Source organism: Corvus moneduloides, chromosome 7 (genome assembly GCF_009650955.1).
Source record: "Corvus moneduloides isolate bCorMon1 chromosome 7, bCorMon1.pri, whole genome shotgun sequence".
Classification (NCBI taxonomy): domain Eukaryota; kingdom Metazoa; phylum Chordata; class Aves; order Passeriformes; family Corvidae; genus Corvus; species Corvus moneduloides.
In genome coordinates this window covers 15,977,712-16,001,477 of record NC_045482.1, presented here as the reverse complement: position 1 = coordinate 16,001,477, position 23,766 = coordinate 15,977,712, and the positions used below count along the sequence as shown (strand labels likewise).

The 23,766-nt window shown below is 34.6% G+C and overlaps 1 protein-coding gene across 4 annotated transcripts in view; it reads right to left on the bottom strand.

Moving 5' to 3' along the window:
* The window catches only part of CCDC141 (coiled-coil domain containing 141), a 71,442-nt gene that overhangs the window by 27,393 nt on the left and 20,283 nt on the right, over positions 1 to 23,766 (bottom strand). For all 4 annotated transcript variants that reach the window (XM_032115186.1, XM_032115184.1, XM_032115187.1 and 1 more), the window contains exons 7-17: positions 22,139 to 22,258; positions 14,099 to 14,293; positions 13,269 to 13,441; positions 9,335 to 9,476; positions 6,898 to 7,017; positions 5,471 to 5,662; positions 4,428 to 4,604; positions 2,766 to 2,945; positions 1,848 to 1,973; positions 1,089 to 1,277; positions 622 to 801 (exon numbers count right to left, since the gene is read on the bottom strand). In XM_032115186.1, the coding sequence (XP_031971077.1) occupies positions 622 to 801; positions 1,089 to 1,277; positions 1,848 to 1,973; positions 2,766 to 2,945; positions 4,428 to 4,604; positions 5,471 to 5,662; positions 6,898 to 7,017; positions 9,335 to 9,476; positions 13,269 to 13,441; positions 14,099 to 14,293; positions 22,139 to 22,258 (1,794 nt within the window). The remainder of the gene's footprint in view (positions 1 to 621; positions 802 to 1,088; positions 1,278 to 1,847; positions 1,974 to 2,765; positions 2,946 to 4,427; positions 4,605 to 5,470; positions 5,663 to 6,897; positions 7,018 to 9,334; positions 9,477 to 13,268; positions 13,442 to 14,098; positions 14,294 to 22,138; positions 22,259 to 23,766) is intronic.

Below are 23,766 nucleotides of genomic sequence, written 5' to 3'. Positions count from 1 at the left end.
TTGGGTCTCAGTCACAACTTAAACATGTTGTCTTCTCTGAGCAAAGAGGAAGTGACCTACTCTAGGCCTTCGCCACCTGAAGAATAGCTCCTCTCTGCCATCAATCAATTTAGGGTGTCTGAAGAGCAGACTGCCAGTATGAATAATCTAGCCAGGTCACAAGGAAAGTCTTGCTTTCTTAGTAAGTGAATGAATATAGGGTGATGAAAATTCTTCCCTGAGTAAGTAATTCCTTTCTAAAATGATATCCATCTTGTCACGCAAATCAGTCTTGAATCTGTAAGTATAATCACAAAACTGTGATTATATTTACTTTTTTTGTTCTTCTGTTTCCTTTCTTTATAGAAGAATAAATCTGCAAAGCAACCTTTACAAAGTAGCAAGATTGTAGAGATTCAAGAAATTGCCATTAAGGCCTTGAACTTCACAAAAAATACTAAAGAAAGCTATGTTTTTTTCTTTTTTCCAAGCACTGATATTTTAAGATTAATTCCCTTAAAGTTCCCTCTGTATTTCTCTCAGAGTAGTAATACATTTTTGCACATCTAAAATTCAGTCAGATAAGTCCACTAATCTTTCATATTTATCCTTGATTTCAAAAATTATTCTACTTATACTCACAGGTTGCTGTACTGCAGACAAGATATCCACTCCCTGGGTAATAAGTAGATTATATAGCTGTCTAATATGTGCATGTTTCTCCTGAGAATTCACAAGGTAGGCTTTAGCCTGGTGCACATTTTCAGGGTTCCAACATATTTCAGGAATATCCAGTTCTCCTGATATTGATAGACATTCCAGCTGAAATATACAAAAACAAAAATCAGTGTGGGTTTAAAATAAAACTTAACATTTCTTCCTGACCTACCTAAACTTTTTTGAGGTGGGTTTAAGTAATTAAAATTGGGTTCAGATCTGAGTTTTAAATTTTAATAATTCATGCAGTTTTAGATCCAAGATTTTAATACTGATCACCAGGCTGATTAATGTTATTTCTTGGGCAAAAGGAAAGAAAAGCAACAGGAACTGAAACCAAAGAGAGTTTAACTACAGTGGGAAGAATGTATATTTTAAAATATTATACTCACTTCTTTTTTAATGTGATGGAATTTAACTGTCTTGCTGAAAATCTCATCATACTCTATCATTGCATCCTTTACTGTTTGATGGAAATGAATAAGCTCACTTATTCTCTCAGAATTCTCTTTCACAGGAAATTCTTTCTGGCTTGGCAATTCCAATAATTTTACCAGGTACTCAAGCTCAGCATTCAGTTGCTAACAAAAATCAGAGAAGTTACTCAATTTGCACAAATATAATTGCAATTTTTCCGTTACATTTGATGAAATAACCACCTAACAGTGGTAGATTGCCTTGGGGAGAAGTCAATGACACACACTCTAAAACCCTACATTCTGTACTTTTTGCTAGGCGTGAAACTCAGCTATCGCCCAGCCTTGCATGAAAACAAGTCAAACATAATTACAGGGCAACAGCAGAGTGAATTGCTAAAACTTAGAGACAGTATTCACAGGAGGTAGAAAGTTCACTATGATGTACCTCAGCCTCTGACCAGCTCTGAACTCAAAAGCATGGAGCTGATGCTCTCCTTGCACTTCCACCCCCCCCAATGCTTGTGTGTCGCATTAATACACAGCTAACACTACACGGGACATTCTCTGGACACTGAAGGCAAAATGTCTTCTCTGCTACCTTATAAACATACACAAACACTTCCTCAAACACTTCAAATCCAGACAGTGTCTGGTGTCAATCTGGATATGAATCTTTACGGGACCAAAACCAGCTTTTGATGCACCCTTCACTCCACTAGCTTGGCTCCTCACCTCATAGTGTGGTTTCATTTGGTTAAGCTTTTTCTGTAGTTCCAAAACAATTAAAAGGTCACTTCCAAGGTCAACTGGTGCTGCAAGCTGGAGAGCCTCTTGAAGAATCTCTAATCCATGGGTAGTCTAAAATAAATCAAAAAGTTCAGCATTTCTAGCTGAAATAAACTAAAAAAAACCAACCCGAATTTAAAGTAAAATCTAAATTTGTAACAAAAACCTTCCTCAAACCAGGCACCCAAATGCTGTCAGTAAAACCCCTCTGTCACAAACCTTCTGAGTGTTAAGGGTGATAAGATATCTTTAAGACAGCATGAAAAAAAGACTCAGACACCAAGACTGCAGGACCCACAGACACATTATTTCTGTGATAACAGATGTGCTGGTGTACTGATGAGTCGCACTAGAGAAACAGCAGCTACAAGTCTAGCTGGTGTTTCTGGTTCTGCTACTAGCCCAGCTAGTGTTTCTTTTAAGGAGCACTGCACACTCTCCCTGTGCCAAGAAGGTTTCAATCCTCTTTCTGTAGGAACCTGGTTGGACTTGAGTTTAGTAACTATTAGGACACAGTTTAGTTTAGCAACTGTTCAGTCTCAAAAAATGGTGCTTTTTTTAAAAAAAAAAAAAACACTGCTGGTAAAGCATCAATTAAACTTCATTAAAACTTAGAATTTGAAGAGGAGACTTGGACTTGTATGCATTTGAGTAAGGGAAAAAGATTAAAAACATTTCATGTTTCTTGATGACTGACTGGCAGAACAGAGAACAGACTTTGGACAAGAATTGTATCTTGCTGATCATCACTGTTTCTTAAATAATACCTATAATGATGAGAGATTGATGAGAGAGTCACAGACAAATTAATAATGATCTAGAAATATTTGCCACAGTTGCTTTCTTCCTAGCTATTTTACTTACGATTTTTAGTTGTTCTTTAAATATCTGGCACTGTTGCTTGATGGGTTTCACTTGAGTAATTTTAAAATTCCAGATTGCCCAAAGATCAGTCAGCTCTTTCCTTTCTTTATTCAGATTAATAATGATATCCTCTGTTACTTTTATAGATTTTTCTACTTCTAATATTAAACTCTCATTTACCTGGCAAATAAACAGACAAATTTTTTTTCACACATTTTTATAAAATACAATTAAAAGCTCATAGTTTTAAACAAAGCTTAATAAAAACTCAACTATTCTAGTGTAACTTTCAAAAAAAATTCTGATACTTTTACATATACTTTTCTCTTAATATTTTCTAGAAATAGGCACACATTGACAGAATTGGTAAACTGAGGACATAGCCACAGCTGAAGTTTAAAACATAGAGCAGGTCAGTAATGACTGAATTATTGCTGTCTGATGGCTGTTTCACACTCAGACAAAATAAAATAATTTCTGAATAAACAGAACTACCCAAAATGGCCTTTTGGAGAATAAATAGCAACTGGAAAACAAAGCAGGTAAAGAACAGACCACCCCTTTGTGTCGATAAACAAAACAGTACCAAAGCACAGGAGGGCTAAAGTATTTGAATATTTGGTGTATTTTCCTCTTTCCGATAGATCTTCTATGAGAAATACCAGAAAACTGGGTAATGCCATTTCTGGTTTTCTCATTTAATTTTTTTTCATAAGAGAAGTTGTTTTTGTAAATTACTAGTATGATCCATATCTTCTGGATACTTAAAAGACAAAACCTGGGAATATCATGGGAACAGGGTAGCAGAAAATATGGTGATGACATATTTCCAGGTCTTTAGGAGAAAATCCCTGAAGATGTGTCAAGACTTCAAGTGACTTTGCCATTACTCTGACTGTCTTAGCTGTGCTTGGCTGCATCCAGCAGGGACACAAACCTTCAGCCACACTAACAGCCTGAGCACTTTCCCTCCCTCAGCTGGTTTTTCCAGCTCACCTTACATGCTGCTGTGGGTCACCAACACCACCTCCCCCTTCTCAGCTTAGTGTGTAATTTAATTGCTCCCTAGTTTGTCCTATAAAAGCAGAAAAAACAGCTGGGTATCCAGGCTGTCTACATTAATTGGGATTACTTTAGGAGGTGTAGCTTAGGGAATGATTGCACATCTCAAAAGATTGCCTCATGAAGTGTTGTTGGAAAATTAGACAGGGATGCCTAGGCAGTGTAGCTGTTGGGCAAAATGTAAAGACACTGGGAAAGATTATCTGCAAGGAAGTAGCTCTAACAGCCATTTCTTTAGACGAACTCATAGACCCAGTCAACAAAGACTGCCTGCCTCTTAGTGGAAGTAAAATAAACTTAATATTGTACTTTCATGTATGCTGCTTTCCAACATGAACAAAACAGATATGAGCACATATTACATTTGTATGCACAGACTGGGTCATTAAGGGTTCTGTCATTGCTAACCACAAAACTTTTTATATTACTTGTAATGCCATAAGCACTCAAATAATACTTTCATATTCTTAAAGTATATCACAGCATTAGCCCCTTTAAAACTAGGTACTGGAGAAATCACAATCCAGGCATAGAACTAGGACTGGATCTCATCACAGGCAAATATAAAAAAATCAATATAGTTTATCAGATTATACTCACCACATTTACTAAATTAAGAAAATAGCAACCCATATTTTGGGTGGAAAAAGTTTTCTTTATAGTCTTTTGCCACTGAGTATTAGCTGACTCCATTGCAATTTTATTTTCAGCCTCCCTGTTTGTCGATAGTGGTTCTGAATTATAGAATTCCTTCAGATTTTTAATATCATCATTCACCTTTAGAAAGACATTAAATAAATATCAAAAAACAAATCAAAACTTAAAGTGCTATAATCAGAAGTTATACAGATATGATAAATTTGAATAGCACCCTCTGAATCTTCCCCTAATTTTAAGATCTATGAGTCTCTAAAATATTTACAAACACCAAATAATAAAATAGTTTTAAATAACTTGTGAACCAGTGGATGGCAAGCAGATGGATGGCAGCAATTAGCTCAATTTCTGTCACATATCATTACATGGATTTTATGTACCAGTATATCAATGCCCTGATTTTCACTGATTTGCTTAATATGAAGTAACTGAAGTTAGCAGTAATCAGAAGTAGATATAATACAGGTTTTTGTAGTTTATCATGCAATAAATAAATCCTATGGCTAATTTTATCTCACAGGTTCCATTCCATCCTCAATTTCATTCTAAATATTAAAGAAAAGCTACCATATTACAGAAACTTAAAATGGAATCCAAATCAAAATGAAAATTAACTCTCCCAGTCACCATTAGCACAGCTACCAAAATTATGTTGGTATTGACTTGATTATGATTTGAGCTAGAGCTGGTTTTTATTTAATTTTTAAATTCAATTGTATTAATTAGCACGTCAGTGGAAGTAGTGAAAGGCAGCAATAGAGATCTCTATGAATATATCGTGATATTTTTAAAAGTTATATGAAGCAAATCAGTAAATTTAATATTCAGAGTACATATATGGAAGCATTTTTATCATTTATATAATGAGAGTGCACATGTGCAGAGGAAAAAATTAAAATCAATTACAATTCTTCCTACAGTGGAAGCATGTTTTTCAATTGTAAGACTTTTACAGTCTAGTCAGAGAATAAATAAGTAATCCATACCTCTACAGCTGACTGTAAAAAGGCCACATAAGTTTCTAGAATTTCTAGCTTTGAATTAATATTTTTTTCTATTTTTTTCAATTCTTTATTCAGAAAGTCAGCTCTGCTAGAAAAAGCCGCCACCTGCTCAGGTTCCAACTCTTCCATATTTTTGATGATTCCCTCAGCTGCTCTCAGTTCACATGAAGTTTCCTTTGAAGGCAGAAGCATAGGAAAAAAAACGTATAATAACTGGAAAGGACTTGTGAATATTGATATCACATTGTTAATTTTCATTAGGATTGCTCTCATGTATAATTCAATTGCTTGTTTGAAGAAGAGTTCATCATGGAGATTAAATCACAGAAATACCCATTTCTTTCCTAAAAATGATAGGCATAGTTATTAAAATAGCTATTTTGAAAGCTAGCCTATCACAATACCCAGAAAGAATAGTTATAAGAGGTGTATAGTTATAAGAGGTATATATATCTGTCAGGGCAAAGTAGACACTGCAGCAAACAAAAACAAGACCCTGGCATGCAAAAATTTGGCAGAAAAGACACTTAAAACTATTTTAAAATCTTGACAGAACAAAAGGTTTTTCTTGCTTATCTGCTGAGCTTTTTATATTGTTAGTATGTGCTCTTCAGAATTGTTTTAAAGTGAATTTTATTTCCACAGGCACTGTACAGATCCATCCCTTGGGCTCTATAAGATCTTTCCTGAAACAAGAAAGAACTCTGCAGGAGTAACAGAGTTTTAAGTACTGAAAATACGTAGGATACTCCTAAAATACACATTGCCATGTTGTTCAGCTTAGGCTGAAATATGCACCTATGTCAAGGCTATGGAAGGAATTCAAGTGATTTTAACCCACTTTCAGATACTGCAGTGCTGCTGTGGGAGTTGGAAAGGTCCTGGATGTGACTTAAAAATAGCCTCACATGTGTTACAGAGCTGGGTGCTGCAGGGCTCTCGTCAGATGGCTGCACTCCCAACATGACCAGTGGATATCTTTACAACCCCCTTCACAGTTTCTCTAAGTGGGAACCACTTTTTTCTTTTTTGCCAGTTCATCTCTTTTATTTGGCGTAATAAACTACAGGAAGGTTTTTCTCTGACTCTGGCTGTCTAGAGAATTATTAAACCTGGTGCTTCACATAGGAGTAGCAATCCACATTTGAAGAATCTTCCGATCAAGAGCTGGTACTAGGATCCAGAGGCACTAACAAATAACACAGTGAGATAGAGACAGTGGGGAAAAACAATGATTTAAGGACTGACTTGTAATGTTATCTGCGGTTTTGCTCATTAACTACAATTTTAAAACACACCATAGACCTGTTTTCTTTACAAGAAACTGTCAGCCTCTTACCTTATTTAGAATTACATAGAGGAAGCATCTGTTTCTAAAAGTGCTTAACATTATTGAAAGGTTTTTTTACCTTTGTTTGTTTAGCCAGTTCAAGATGTTTGTTCAAAACTCTTTCTGTCTCACACAAGTATGAGCCAATCTCCACGCCAACGGCAAGCATCGGGGCGAGTTTTTTAATTGATTGTGACACCTTCATTTGAAAGTATTATTCACATGGTTAATTTATATAAGTAGACATTATAACACCAGTATAAAATATCACCTTTTATAGAAAAAAATGAGTTAACACTTGTCTGTTGGTGTGTGGATTATGTTTCTGGGCATGGTTTACACCCAACTGGCAACTAATACCACACAGCTGCTCCCTCACACAGACCCCCCCACACACACACCCCTCAACCCCAAATGGTGGGATGGAGAGAAGAAATGAAGAAAAAGTAAAATTTGTGCTTTAATATCATATATAGTCGGAGAAAGTCAGGAATTAAAATATAAAAGAAGAAAACTACTATTTCTCCAACAGGTGTGATCAAAACCCCTTCCTGTTCGGTCTCATTTTATTGACAGTGCTTTCCTTTACCCTAAATATCCATGGCTTGTGATTTCAATATGGCACAACTGCATTATAATCTAGCTATTATAGCCCTGGAAGAAATATTTTGATTCTGCTCCATGTCTTTTGTTTTTTTCAGGAAGTTCATTTAAAGCTTCTCTAACAAGGCAAGAGACCTATTTTTGTGCAGATACATGTACAGAATTTCCTTCCACTGTCACTAAGATATTATATATGCACTATGATTATAAAACAGATTATGAGGAGCACAGGCAGATGATGCCAGACATAACACACATAGTTATTATTAGACATGTGAATTCACATGTAACATTTTTCTTCAGAACCGGCTCCTAATTGAGGTTCAAACTCTGTTATACGAGGCTGAGGGACAATTGAATTTGGCACCAGATTCTTTGGGATACTTTACATATGAGGGTTGGGATGAAAAGCGTATTGTTTGGTAGGAATATAACAACAAGCATTCCTCACTGCAATAAATAATCGTGTTATGACACAAATCTCCAAGATGTCCTCTCATGCAAGGCTGGGAACAAAGTGATTAGAACAAACTGCAGACTGAAACCTTATGTTGAAGGTGAGGTCTCCATTTTAAGTAAAAATTACCTTCATAGTTTAACTTTTACCTTAAGATTCACAGCATGATAGTGACATCATTTCTATACAAATAAATTTATAGAAAAGGACCAATTTGTATTAAATTGAATTCACATTTGATTGAGAATAGTTCACTATAAACATCATGCAAATATAAAATATCAGATTGCAGACTTAATTATTCAGTCATTAAATTTAATTTTCTGGTCTACACTCTTGGTTCCTTCACACGAACCTTGCTAAAAGACTATTTTTTCAATTTGAATTTACACATGGAAACTTATTTAGGAGCTATTTGTCTATTCCATCTCTGACAAGTCATTTAAGAGGTCTGTAAAACTATATGACATTGAACAGTTTAAACAAGACTGTGATGTCCTTGATGCATCAATACCCTAATTAACAAAAAGAATTTTTATAGTGAACAGAATCTAGTCTCCTTCAGATTTACTGAAAATTTGCTGTGGTTCGGTCACCATGCTTATTAACCCTCAATTTTGCCACACTTTTATTTATATTTTCAGCCACATAGAACAGAGGACAGAAGCAGTATAGGAAACCTTCTTACAGGTCACAGGACTGATTGCTCACTTCTTTTCCAAAAGAACAAGTTATAATAGTTCATTATCCAAGCAAATCCATGCTTAATTGAACATCACTGATAAAATGTTCTCGTGGAAACAGCTGAATTTTTCAGAACAGCTTTAGGTTCCTTTGTGTTGATAAGAGTATTCAGCAATCTAACTACAACTGTGCTCTCTCTAACAAACTTGTTATTATTTGGTTCAACTTTAATAGTCACTATAGTTAAATTATGGAAATACAATGCACTGTTCACGAATGCATTAAGAATGTTATTGAATGCTTCAAGAAGATGTGCTGTGATGATTATAATAATCATCACAAAGATCATCAGAATGCTGGATACCTCTCCTATGGTGATAGGCTGAGACAGCTGGGGTTTTTCAGCCTGGAGAGCAGACAACTTTGGGAAGACTTTATAGGAGACCCTTCCAGTACTTAAAGGAGCCTATAAGAAAGCTCCAGAGTGACCTGGAGTGACCAAACAAGGGTTAATAGCTCCGAACTGAAACAAGGTAGGTCTAGATTAGATAATAGGAAGAAATTCTTCACTATGAGGTTGGTAAGACACTGGCACAGGTTGCCCAGAGGAGCTGTGGCTACCCTGTCCCTAGAAGCATTCAAGGCCAGGCTGGATGGGTCTTTGAGCAACCTGGGCCAGTGGAAGTTGTCCCTGCCCATGGTGGAGGGGTTGGAACTGGATGTTCTTTAAGGTCCCTTTTAACCCAAACCATTCTGTGATTCTATGATGTACCTTGTTCAGATGACCTTCAAGTGAGGTAGTCCATTGCTGTTTCTTCAAAGCAAGTTCTTCATAATCTGGACACTGGCTGTTTAACTGATCTACTTTTTTTTGAACATATTCCATCATTTTCTGAATTCCTGCCACCCAAGAGCTAAAATGGAGAAGTAGAACTGTCATTTATTTCCTTTTTTTTTTGCTCAACATAGAGGATGACTATGATTTTAAACAAATCCAACACTTTCTTTCTTTTGATTTGTACGATGAGTAACTTACGAATTTTAAACTGTTACCCTTAGAGGAAAAATAACCAAGAGAAATATGAAAATTAATCCAAATAAAATTGATAATTAGTAAAACACAGGAATGATGTTTCCAAAAAAATCATTTGTCACCAGCGCCTAAAGTAGATTTACAAGACAGTTACATTAATTCTCACAAGACACATAACCTGATTCACTGAGAAATAGCTCATTTCACTTCTCACTCTAGCTATACTATTTAAAAACTAAAATGACAAATGGAAGAGCTTAAAAGAGAAAATATATGGCATACCAGTTGTACTTTTAAAAGAATGTTTTCTTTGGATTCTCATATATTTCAGTGTTTTTACAGTAGTTGAAAAAAGAATGTTATATACATTCTAAGTCAACCTTTCCTTAAAGGTGCTGTTTCAACTGAAGAAAAAATCACACCAATTTACAAAACAACGGCTTGCCTTTGAAGTTAAAAGACAATATTAGGGAAGCAATTCAGAATTGGAATATTTGAAGCAGTCCACTTTAGACTGTAAAGAAGTTACCTCATACAATTAAGAGTTGAAGTTTTGATATAACTTCCCCCCATGCACACATTCATATCAACTTATTTACTACTTAGATTTATTCATCGTAAGAATTTTTTTAAACAGACATGTTTAAAATAAGTTTTTCATTACTTTAGTTTCTTCAGAAACTTTTGTTAATATAGATGCTTATTCTAGGTTTCTTACTTTGTCCTCTAGTATTGAGGGAAATTTTCTTCAGATAAGGCTCAGAGTTAAATTCTGTAACCTCAAAGAAAAATATTAGTCTACATTACTAATATAAAGTATGGTGTTAGTACATAATTTGAATTTTATCCAAGAGTTTGACAAAAAGAGAACCCAAATTTTAAGTTCTTTTCAGGAAGTAGGTGATTTCAAACTTTTTAAGTTACTCTTTCAAAAACTAGAAACCTCTTAGTTTCTGCTTTAATCTTAAATTCTAAAAATGTCATTCCTCTATTTCAGTTCTCCTTAAAAAGAGGTATGTTTAAAAACAGCTACTAGCACTACTCATTTTAAAAAAGCAGTAAGAGAACAAGATTTATGGGTTTTGAAAAGGATAATACACATCTCGATAAAGCCTTTGAAAGTATCATTGGTTTGTTATGATTCAATACAGTATATTTAAACCAGCAGTAAAATAAAGACAGTTCTTATACTCATAGGCAAGCCAATTGGCTGGCAAAGTAACAAGGATTTTCTTAGTAGGCAAAACTTATTGCTTGTATATTTTTATAATTAATACATAGAAATTTTTGCTCCTGTTTTTCTAGCTGGTTTTAATTTAAAAATATGAGAGCTTAAAAATCAGCCTTACCAATATTTTAATTGTGAAGCACTCTGGGTTTACAAGAACTTTCCTCTGTCACTTTTCTACCATCTATTCATCTTTCAATATGAATATTTTCAGCATTTTCATTTATTCATTATTTCAAATAATGAATTTCATTATTTTCATATTTCAAATTATTTCAAAGAAACAGTCTTTTAGTATAAGTTTGCAACATGCCTCAAGAAGATTTGAAAGTAGGACATTATATATATAAAGAGAGGATCAGAGTCTCTTCAGAGGTGTACAGCAATAGGACAAGACAAAACGCTCACAAGTTGCAGCAACAGAAGCTCTGGATAGGAGTAAGAAAAACATGTTTCCCAAAAAGAGTGCTTAAACAACAGCACAGATTGCCCAGAGAGATTGTGGAATTTCCATCCTTGGACATAGTCAAAACTCGGTCCTGAGCAACCTAACCAGACAGGTTTTGAGCAAGGGATTGCACCAAATGACCTCCAGAGTTACCTGCCAGCTTAAATTATTCCATGATTGTAATCCTCAAGCCCATGCCTAGGAATGTTAAGTGTTACACTTGCACAGAAGTACGAGCACTATGTGCTGAGGTGTATTGCAAATTCATTACATTCAGGCAATGAGGCCTGAAGGCAACAGGGAAAAAACTGAAAAGCCATGATATTTTGTGTTTGCTTTCTTATAAAGGGACTTATTTCTTTTTATAATGCAAGTAGACATTTTAAAGCCTGGATTTTTTCACTGTTCTTTAGAAGCAGCAAAACACATTTCTAGTTAGATTGCCTATGAAGTTTTACCTTCCCTCTCTAAATCACTGCTGCTTCAGATGTAAAGCTTTACTTTTCTTAAGATTATAATGTCTTCTAAGCAGAAATCTAACTTCTATTTATTTATAGAAAATCCTGACCAACACTTTGGCATACAGGAGATACACCTGTAGCATTACTTGGTTTTATTGAAGTTTTATAAGAAATTACTAATAGGGTTGTTTTGAAAAATTCACCCCATTCTTTTTATTTCAACTGTAGATATCTTAATATACCACTGATGTCTTGCACTGTTTAAATGTTTTTTTAAAAACTCTTAACAAGGAAGAAAGAAAATTAATGACTTGCCATTTTAGAGATTCATTCTCTACTAAGGTCTTTAGCATTCCCAACATTAATTAATGCTGTGCAGACATTTTGAAACCCAACAGCTGCTTCTGTAGAGGCAATGTGTGCAGAAAATAAAGCCCTGGAGAACAGCAGCATGCATTCTGAAATTATGGCTGGTTTATAAATCAAAGTTTCACTGAGGAAAATCCCTTTCTATTATATTTCATTAAAATGTTAGGAAGCAGTAACAACAGCTGTAAAAACATTGTGTTTCCAAAACAACTTTCTACTGGAATTTTCGATTTCATCCCATTGCTAGGTTCAAGACAATTACATCTGGAGTTAATGGGTGAAGGACCTTTAGATGAAATTTTTTGCAGGATCATGAGATTAATTTAAAATCATAAATCATAAATCTTACATGCTTTCAGTTGTTGTGTTGAAATGCAATTAATAACTAAGGACATAAGCATATAATGGAAAGTTAGAGCTGAGCTGACCAGTAGAAAACCATCAGTCATAGTCATCTGCTCTGTCTTTGAAGTAGAACTCATTAGCACAAACAGTCTTCACTCTTATAGCACCAACCTCCTACTAAGACTTCCTGAAAAGTAGGAGATATTAAGCCACTGGGACTGATTTTAACCTTTTCCAACACTGTAAAAATCACACACATGAAGTGCATGATCACTGTAATTAACAAAAACTTTGGAAGAATAAGAGGTATTTATTTATTAACTAAAACTACTAAAATGCAGAGAAATTTCCACATTTTCTGCACAGGGTTTTATCTCCATTTTTATCTTCATCAATTCACGTTAATAACTGCTGTAACTCTGGCTTTCAAAAAGGTCTAAAAGGGGTACAGTGGGCAGCAGAGAATGCTCATAACTATCTATATTTTAATTGTCACTTCCATACATTTACTTTTCCTAAACGTTAACTAAACCATTGATTCTGAGTTCTGCCCTATCATACCAATTATCCAATGACCCAATTATACCAATATCATTGTTTGACACCACTCTGACAAGTATCATTCCCAAAAATTTTTCTGTAAGAGATCATTTCATACAAATACCACCAGAGAAATATGGCAGAAGCACTGGGTCCTTAAATGCCTACCTACTTAGTAAACTACTCTGGCTCTAAATGCAATTTGATTCTAACTAGCTGAGTTATAAAGAAGACATAGACATATGGAGAACCGCAGCAGATACACAAAAATGGAGGGAATACCTGCGAGAATCTGCTTTATTAACTAAAGTTCGTCCCTTTTGCATGGTAGTTGCTGTGCAACCTTTAATTGCTTCCTGCAATTCCTTGTACTTCAGAGTCAATATAGGTAAATGTAAGCCTTCTGAAATAGAGATTTTACGGTAATTCTCAATACTTTCAAGACCATCAAGTACCTGAAGAAAAAAGAAAAGCATATGTTATCAATAGTTCTTTGTTGGAACTCTCCTTGGAAACGATCTGGTTTTAAAATTTCTATAAACGATCTGAAAAAAATATACCTGGAAAATAATACAAAAATACCATTTGTTCTTTGGACACCTTATAATATAAACTTTTCTGAATAGTCTTCTAACAGAAAGATTTTGGAAATAAGGTTGCATTACTAATAATAATGATTATAATTAGCCCCTGTGGAGACCACTGTAAGTATAGACATTGTTTCTGGTGTCCACACTAGCATGTAACATTTTGGGTATTTCACAGGAGTTCCTGTGTCTTCATACAGCTTTAAGCCATCATGGCAAAGCTCAGGATCTTAAAGCCCAATTTTTGGCAAATAAATGTTTCCCAAATACTTAATTTTGGAAAGCAAGCGCTTTTCTCAAGATACTTAAAGGGGAAAAAAAAAAGGGAAAAAAAATTTTAATGGATTTGCCATATTGGATAGAAGTTTGAGGCAAAAACTAATATAAAAAGAGTAATTGAATTTGTAACTTTCCACTTCGAATTGTTTAGCCAACTGTTTGCATAATCCCACATACACCAGCCTTCAAGAGCACACTAATATTTTTATTATCAGATTATTATTACAGACTTGGCTTCTTACCAACCTTGCCAGCAGCATGAAAAAAGTCATTGGCCTCTTGCAGCAGGGCTTTCCTTTCTTCCATATGGAAGGACACTTCTTCTTGCAACAGACAGATTTTCTGATTTGAAAGCTTTAGATGTTCTTTTTCTGTATAGTCCTCTGAAAGCAAGATCCTAAATGCTTCACCTTCCAATTGTTCCACAGTGTAATTCCATTCCTAATGGGAAAAAATTCACTTTAATCAATTACACATAGAAAAGTAATATACTGCATGATAATAATAAATGCATTGCAAAATGCAGATTGTTGTAGGCATGAAAGCTATCATGATTTAAAACAATATTTCTACTCTGAGACGTTTCCCAGAAAATCATGGGTTTAGTGATAAGAGCTTTCAGCAGTGGCATTCTACACTCTTTGACACAGTTTCACAGGCAGAAGCAGCAGTTACTAAGGTGTCTGCTGGGAAAAATGGTCTGGATAACAAAGACCAGAAACCTCCTGGCATGGCCACACTCTCGCGGCAAACAGCCCTTAAGCCCACCTATTTAATCAAGAACAAATTAAAATACTGCCTAGGTAACAGCAACTTGCAGTGAGACAATTTCTGCTAAGAGCTGTCTGGCAATCACTTCAATCAAATGACCCTCCCTTACAGCAGGATGTTCCATCATCCTCGACATCCTCCATTGTACAGTTACCCTGATTTCCTACACAAGATCCTAAATCCACTCAAAGAATGCCTCTGGCATTATCTGATCATGAACCTTTCTAGAGGCAGTGACAGAACGAAAAAAGGGAGATCACACTTCAGAATTTCAAACCGTAGAGTCAGAAACATTTCTGACAATTGAGCCAGGTACATTAAAACTACGATGTTTTAAAATGGATTCTGTTGAATCAGTACAAGTTTGCATACAAATATTTGGTCGACATTGCACCACATGGAAGCACATTTAGTTAGTTAGAACTAACTACCTGTTTCACTCCTTTTTCTTTATTCAGCTATTCACACGGAACTGACTTGTGCTTCTACTGTAGTGACCCAAATATATATCAACTTTAGGGATTAAAATTTCATCTAGAAAACTTTCACCCCCTGTGACGATTGCTGTTAAAATATTCACCCCTATCATCTTTAGGTTATAAAGAAGTATTGAAGATGTATCAGACTAAACAGCCCAAAAGGAAATGATATTTACTTGGAAAGAGTCAAGAGAAAAATACCATTTCACCTGCAACTACTGCCTTGGTTGCTGCTTTTTTTTTTTCCCCCCCTGTGTTTCTATAAAGGAAACTATAAAGTAGTAAAACTGTTACATTGTACTTTATTACTGCTATACTTGTCCACTTAAAATCAGTGACTCATTATACTGTTCAAAGCAAAAGGAGAGTCTGATACTACACTGCACTTTCCTATGCCTTAGGTAATACATTCCCTCCCCTTTTTCTGGTAATTGATTAAATAATAGAGGAAACTTTTTGGCATTAATTTAGCACTTTTTTCCATGGATTTGTATCAAATGTCTAGTAAAGCAAACAGAAAAGTATTTTTAAATTAGAATTTTTTCATTAAAACACTCTTAAGTCTACACATGGCACAACAAGGATACAGGGTAGGCTCACTATTTTCAGCATGCTTAAAACATGGACTTCACATTTGTCATTTCTTTTTAGTGAAAATATTTCTAGTGAAAGTTGCAGGTTTTGGAAGTTCTCCAGAAAGAAGCAATCTGGTTTCTTCATAGATCTTTCCCAAACAGCCGCAATTCTAAATCCCTTACTGCTTTATCCTTCTCTGAAGTACAGTAAGCAGTACTAGACCTATTTTGGTCTCTGTAGTTCAGTGCATTCTTTATCTGACATTGTTCATTGTTTTGATACGAACTGGTATGGTAAAAAACACTGGTTCAAAAAGATCAGAAACTTATTTTACGTACTCTTCTTCAAGAGATGCTGTTCTCTCCCTAGAGATCCTAGGGATCTCTCCCAGATCCCTATTGGATCTGGTTCAAAAACTAACATTAGAGAGGTATCCTAGAATTTCCAACGTATCCATTTCCCAGCAAGCTTAAATCATGCATGGCAAGTCCAGTGGAAAGGACTGCTTTCCTTCCTGTATTCTAGATTAACCAGAACAAGTCAGGAAAAAGGTCTAGCACTACTCACAGGTCAATGAAAACCACGTCCAAACATAGAAAGCGCATGCATTCAGACCATGGCTGTATGGTCTTGACTTGAACATGGGTAGTCTCAAAACCATAATTTATATAAAAATACCTTTCATCTCACTCAGAAGCACAACTGCCAAGGTATACTAAGTGATGAACCTTTCAGTGTGAATTAATCTATGGTATTAACTGTTGCAAGATATAACAAGAGACAAAAAATTCAGCAAAGTCAATCAAAAAAATTATGCACAATTAAAATTATAAAAGAGATGCTAACCAAGATTTTAACAAGCAAATTTGCATTAAATTAAAACCAATTTAAAAGGATGCTAGAGATTATTTAGGTATTAAGTAAGCTTTTTGTGAAGGAAAAATTTTTAAAAGCCTTCATTACATCAAACATAAAAGGAATGATAATACCTTTACTGAACTAGCAGAAATGTCTCAGATTACAGCTTTATTTGAACAGTATTTTTTTTTTTTTTTGTGCAGTGCTGCATATCCCTTTATCATGAAAACATGATGAATAGGAACAGGAAAATTATGACAATCCTGCTAGATTTGTAAGTCATTTCTCCACTGTGGTGAACACTCTTACCTTTCTGCCATGGAAAGCCTAAGCAACTGTAAAAATCTATAGATCTACATTAATGTTTTATTTAGTTTTTCTCATATTATATCTACTTTTGTTTTTAACTTTTGTTATAGTATTACCAATTAAAAAAAAAAAAGTCAGCATAAAAAGAACTCAATAGCCTTAAAATGTTTCAATCCGAATTTAAGAGCTGTAGTAAGGAAACTAATTCCACATATTTCAAGAAACCTAGCTTTGCTTCATTTTGAAAAGGAAAGATGTGTTCTGGTTGTGCTTCAGTATATCTGCACTGTATGCCTACAGAGATGCAAACTTGTCTCACTCATTCTAACTCTTCTTTCCTTCCGTAAGGGAACCTGGAGGAAAAACCTTCTCAGAGATTTTTCAAGTTCATGTGTTCCCCAAACAAGCACCTGATGGCCAAATACTGCCCACTGAATTTCCTTCTATGCTTGTTAAAATACTGCTGTTTTAGAATATCCTGCAATGAAGTTGCTCCACTTTCTCAAGAAAACCCGCCAAAAATATCCCCCATATATCTTGAAGACTTGAATTGGGTACTGTCAGCTTTCTACTAAAAAGAGATTTATCCTGGGCACAGTAAAAACAATTTTTTAAAAAATTTTGTCTATTACTGATAAGCAGCTATAGCAAAATCTTTCTAATTTTTAAAGTTTCTTTTTCAAATTAAAATAATAACCATTACCAACCTCTGGATGCAATAATCTTCAGCCTGTACTTTTAATTAAGTGAAACCCTGCACTGTATTATTTAATGCACAATTCCCCTTTCATAAAACCCTGTGTTTGTCATTCTATCGTAAGCAATATTAAGCAAGAGTGAGGATTTTAGGGATAATAAGAGTCTACTGTGTTGTATTTGTTCCTTTTTACCTGAAGAATTTATCTTGGGGAGAAAAAAATAGTAAGGAGGTGTCCCCATACACACAGCTTAACTGACTTGATTTCCAATTATATCAGCATCATAATATTGTAATCTTCCAATACTTGCAGCTTGAGTGACTGGTATGAATTGCATGGTCAGATTTTAATAGAAATTTTACTTACATTTAAACACACAGATATTAATGACAATTAGAATACAACCCTGAAGCTGGGAGCTTTTAACTGTGACTAATAATAATTTGCCACAAAAAAGGCAAAGAAAGTGCAGTTGAATATGTGAATCCTCATTTTGCTATTATGTTCTATCTGTATAATAATTAAAAAATAATATTTCATGCAAGAATGAAAAATGCACGTTAATGCAAGTCCATAATATAAAAACTGTCCATAATTAGCTTAGAAGCAAATACAGAAAAACAAAAGTTCTGAATTGTTCCAGTGTATTACAATGTCTAAATCACAATTACAGCAGGCAAGACTAATTATAGGAAAATAACTCAACTTACAGTGAAATTATTCCCTGTAAGAGTGTATCGTTGTAACAAAATTCATAAATTTGTTTGGTACAAGATGCCAACAGCAGCTTTTACGTGATCTTAAAGCAGATATTAAACTCTGCCTAGTTTATATTGAGTCAAGGCTCTTCTCTGAATTTTCACACAAGCTCAAAACCCCCATTTATTATAGTAATTTATATTTTAAGACATTCCACAAACATTACAACTTTACACATTCTCTGAGGGTATTAAATTTGGTTAGACTCATTTGCTATCCTGTTTAAACATTCCTCAAACTTGGTTAAATTTTCTATAAAATAGCTAGTGACAAATTCATTTTCAGCTTTCTATTTATAAGGAAATGTTTCTACACATAAAAAGCATAGGCTTTCCATCAACAGGACATAAAAACTCAGTGGAAAAATCTTAGTTTCTTCTGTTCATCAGACCTCAACATACTAAATTCATAACACTCTGCCAGTCAGCATTAACATATTTCTTACTCATTTTCCTTGAAAGGAACACACAATCTACTATTACATTGACTTTTCAATTTATCAGGAGATGCTTGTGAATTCCTCTGACATATTAAAGACACATTGAATGTGTCTCCGTAGCTCTTGTCACTATTCTTTTCTTCACTCTAGAAAGTCTTTTAAAAACCTGCTTTCACTATTCCATTTGGCAAGGAAAATGAGTTCTTTCTAGGTTCCTTGATTAAACAGGTATTTTTCAAGAGTGCTAAAACTGGTGAATTAAAAATATTTTAGCTTTAAGTAAAAGTCCTGAAAATTTTCTGCCTTCTAAAGTATCCAGCACAAGTCTGGGGCGGGGGGGAAATGCAGAAATACCTACAAATTTATATTTTTATTAAACAATTATTGTGGGATAAACGGACATTTCTGTCTATACAGTAAACCTTCCGGACTTTGAATTAAAACCTGAGAAATAGTGTAAAAGCCTTTTCACTGGAATGTTCTAGGGTCAAGCTTAGAAAGCTTTGACTTCAGATCATGATGCATGTATTAGATAAAGCAGCATTTAAACTATAAGTCAATTAAACATAAAAGTCTGTATTTTTCAGAATGTGTGATAAATTACCTTATTATCCCATAAGCAAAAATGTTCACAACTGAACTTTTTCTGAGCCCCAAATCTTCCTGCCATTGATTTGTTGCATACATCAGTACATTGGTAATTTAGTCCTTGTGAATACTTGAAATGCTTTCAGAAACTACGTTGCAGTATAATTAAAAACATAATCATATTATTCCCTCAAATTACAAATGAAATAGGGGGCACTTACACAACTGAGTGTGAGCTGCTATGACAATTACCATATGATGTGTCTTTTGAAAAGTTCAGTGAATGGCTGTAGAAGTGTATTTAACAGTGAGCTGATAAAAACAACATGCACAAAGAGGAAAAAGTAATTCAAAGTCTGTCACCCCCCAGAAAATTGCTGAGATATGTTAAAAATTATTTGGCCACAAAGTGGTGCTAGCAGTTCTTCTTTACCATGTCAAGCACCTTCAATGCACATAGAAATGTAACAGCAAGCAGGTAATCAGTGCAGCAGTGCCAGCAGATGTCTTTATTGAAACATGAGTTCCTAAATATGTCTCTTCTCTCAAATCTTGGTGGCACTAGGTGGGGGGAACTGGGAAAGTCCTTGCAGGAGTGGAGGCAGGAGGGTCCTTTTAAAGTTTGTGAGGGTTGAGGGCCTTTTTCCCCAATTACAATTTCTTGGGTTTATTTTTGGTCTTAATAATTTTACAAGTCAGTGATAATGTTTTCAGGGGTTTTACCTCTTAGCAAGGTGAAGTTCAACATAAGACACCAGCTTGAGAACATAATAATAATAATGAATCTCTCTCCTTACTCCTCCCAGCCCAGTCCCATAAATTAGATACTAAGTCTGTAAATCCTTCTTAGGCTGGCCTCTGAACAAGTTAAGAAACACTTTCTCCTGTTCAGCCTAATGCAATAATATAGGTAAATAAACATGTTGTGTGAAACAGTTCAGACATTGGAACTTTCCACTTTCTTACTCCCTGTGAGAACACTAAAATTTGCTCTGCATGGCTACTACACAAAAACATTTTGCTCTGAGCTACAGTACATATATGAAAAGTTACTTGAAAAGATTTATTTACGCTACTTTAGAACAGGTTTTTCCTTTATTCTGTTTGCAACATCTGCAGTTTAGTGTTGCAAAAACTAATGCACAAAGCCCCATAATTCACAGCTTTCTCAAAGCCCCATAATTCACAGCTTTCTCAATTACATTTGCAGCGTGCAACCTGACCACTCTTCTGCACATCATAAGCAAAATCCACATGCTCAGTAACATCCCCTTCAAGAATTTAATTTCCCTCTGCTAGAACATGCTGCTAGTAAGAAAAGCAGAAGGCTAGAAATAACATATTCTAAATCATAACTCACATGGATTTGTGACAAAAATGTTTAATGCTAAACACTTTTAAATGACCTAATTTTAAAAAAGTCAATTAAGTAAAATGTAATGAATGATCTATACATTATTATATAATGCATGGGAGAAGAATTGTTAGGTGAAATTATAATAATAAGTGTTATTATTATAAGTTAGTTTCAAGATACTCAACCATGAAAAGGATTATTATAAAAAATGAAAATGCATATTGTTCTCCTTTCTGCACTTACACTCTAATTTCTAATTCAGACAGCAAATTACAAGAATAGCCTGTGAAAATGAAATGCAGGGAAGGTTAATGATTATTTGGCTAAAAATTCAGCAATGCTTTAGGACACCCATTTTTGTGGGTGTCTCTCTCTGAAAACACCCCACAGCTTACTCATTTACTGGTTTATCTGCTTTTCTTGTGCCGAAGGTCAGTTCAGAAGAATTTATCTTCACACTCCCATTTTCCTTTTACAAAAATAAGTGTTTTCTGACATGCTGCTGGGAGAAGCATTAGCAATATTATTGTATTGTGTTTACATGACAGCCTTGAAGCAGTTAACTGTTAATTATGCAAACATGCAAGCATGTGACATTTAACTACAAAGCTTACAAGGAAACAGATCTGTGAACAATCAGAAGCCTGTTAAGACCAACACAATAACCTTTTAAAAGGCATTTACTTCTATTGGAAGCGGTTTTGGATGAAAAAGGTCTCCCTGGTCATCCGGGTTATCCAAATTCAATTGCATGAAAATGGTATCATGGAGAATGATCCTGACCCAGCAACAGCACTTACCTGAGGACAGCACAACTGAGTTACCTAAAAAAGGTTCTAAATATAGGCAATTTATTTCATACAAAGATCCTTTCTTCTCATACCAACATTTTCTTTAATCTCATCTTGCATTTATGAGCAGTGGTAACAGATTTATTCTATGGAAAACTGATATTAACCATGAGAATAGCATTTTCAATTACTTTTAGTCACAAGAAATAAACGGGCAAATACCTTTTCCAATCACATATTCAGTTCACTGACAATTAATTACGGTAGAAATGGCTGCGGTTTTGTCCTTCATAAACACTAAAATTTGGCAATATTCTATAAAATTAATTTTCTTTATTATTTGCCACAGGGTTTAACATGTAAATTACCAGTGTGGAACTTGATCACTACATTGAAAAACTAACTAAACAACATCAAGGGTTATTCTTCTTTTAACTTATCAGTAGCTTTTAAAATTTTAAATGAAAAAAAAAATCTGAGAAACATGGAGGTCTTGCATTAAAAGGAGTAAGATTACTAAAATAATTCAGACATGTAGAGATCTATATCTCATGTACATACAGAAAATGTCTATTCCTATATGTGCTTGTTCAATGCCCAAGTTCATATTTTGCTACTCGTTTTTAAAGTTGCTTCGCCAACCAATTATGGCATTTCTTACTTTCACTTTGACTTCCATTTCTTCAAGCTCCTGAAGTAACTCTTCATTTTCCAATAGTGATGAGCCTAAATTTTGCTTCTGAAAGTAATCTCTGATGTTTTTCTTATACCAAGATGTTACCTAATTAAATAATAAAAAGAACTAGGTGAAAAATTCGAGAAATTATTGTCCATTCTTTGAAATATGTACAAGGCAGTTTCATTAAAAAAAAACCCTCTCATTTTCATTCCTTTCATTTTTCATTCCTAATGTTCATGCTTTTATTTAAATGCTTGCATTTGTGTTATAACAAATGCAGAAGGAAAGGACTAATGCCAAAATAAACACATAATGGAATATATATGACAAAACAGACAAAAATGTATCCATCAAGCATGACCAGATTGTAAATGAACACAGTAGAAGAAGAATCAAGTTATAGCCATGTGTAGAATAAACACATGCTTTTTTGACACAGTCAAGATATTGTACATTCTCTCTTGAAATACAGTAACTTAAAAATATCCCTTTGCATACAGTAAAAGACTACAAATCTGAGAACTTCTGACCTAATAGAATCTCTCCATCCCTGGCTTGAAAAACCCCAGTTAAGCTAATGGGATACTATCGTGTGGAATAATTTTATGCAGATTTACAAATTTTTTACATCTTACAAACTTCTTCAGCAAGTATATGCAGCAAACATATGCAGTATACAAATATATCTCCTAAATTCCACAGAATTACTTGCATTTATATCTGCTTGATTCACAGTAGGTACCTCTCACTTTCTTTGTAAACAACACATGGCAAGAATTCCTGAGTGAAGCTTTGCACTTTAAAGTAGTATCCAGAATTAGTTACTGGTATCAAGAGGATTTCTTCCAATCTTCCCAGTCTGGAAAATCACCCCTATACTTGGATCATATGCATCATGCTAAGAATTTCTGTACTCTAGGTACTACAGATTTTAATAGCCCACTAGAGATTTGTTTTTACCTGCTCATGTAGAATCGTGCTATTTTAAATAAATTTAAACAATTCTAAAAAATGAAAGAACCTTTAAAATGTGTGGAAATATTTTCAGTTACAAAAAATAAAATGTTCCCATTATCTCACGAGTCCAACAGAGCTAGGGAAGTAAGGAAATTATTTTAATACTGAGCCTTCATTTCTTGAGCATATCCTCCAGATGTGTACTTACTGACTGAAACATTTTTCCTGGAAGCACATTTTCACAGAACATTTACTGTGATTTCATCAAAATACAAGTAAGTGGAGTAGGCAATAAAAACTGTGCTAAAAGGGAAATAAAAATTCTTTGTAAATTACGGCGGGGGGTTTTTTATCATCTATCTGTTTGGCAAAACAAACCAGTATTTCTGTAATATTAGGCAGAGGAAAAAGTCATTCTTTAACCCTGTTATAGCAAAGTGTTCACCCCTTTACCACTTGGCAATATTCCTTGCCATTACAGTGAGTTTAATCAGTTGGCTTCCACTACAGCTAATACCTCTGCGTGATTTCACTGTGCTACCTGAGCTCTGAAGGAATGGCTGAGAATACTTAACTGCTTTATAAGCAAGAAACCCCCAGATTTTCACTTTCAGTGATTTTGTTGAAGAGATGGGAAAGGAGACAAGGTAAAT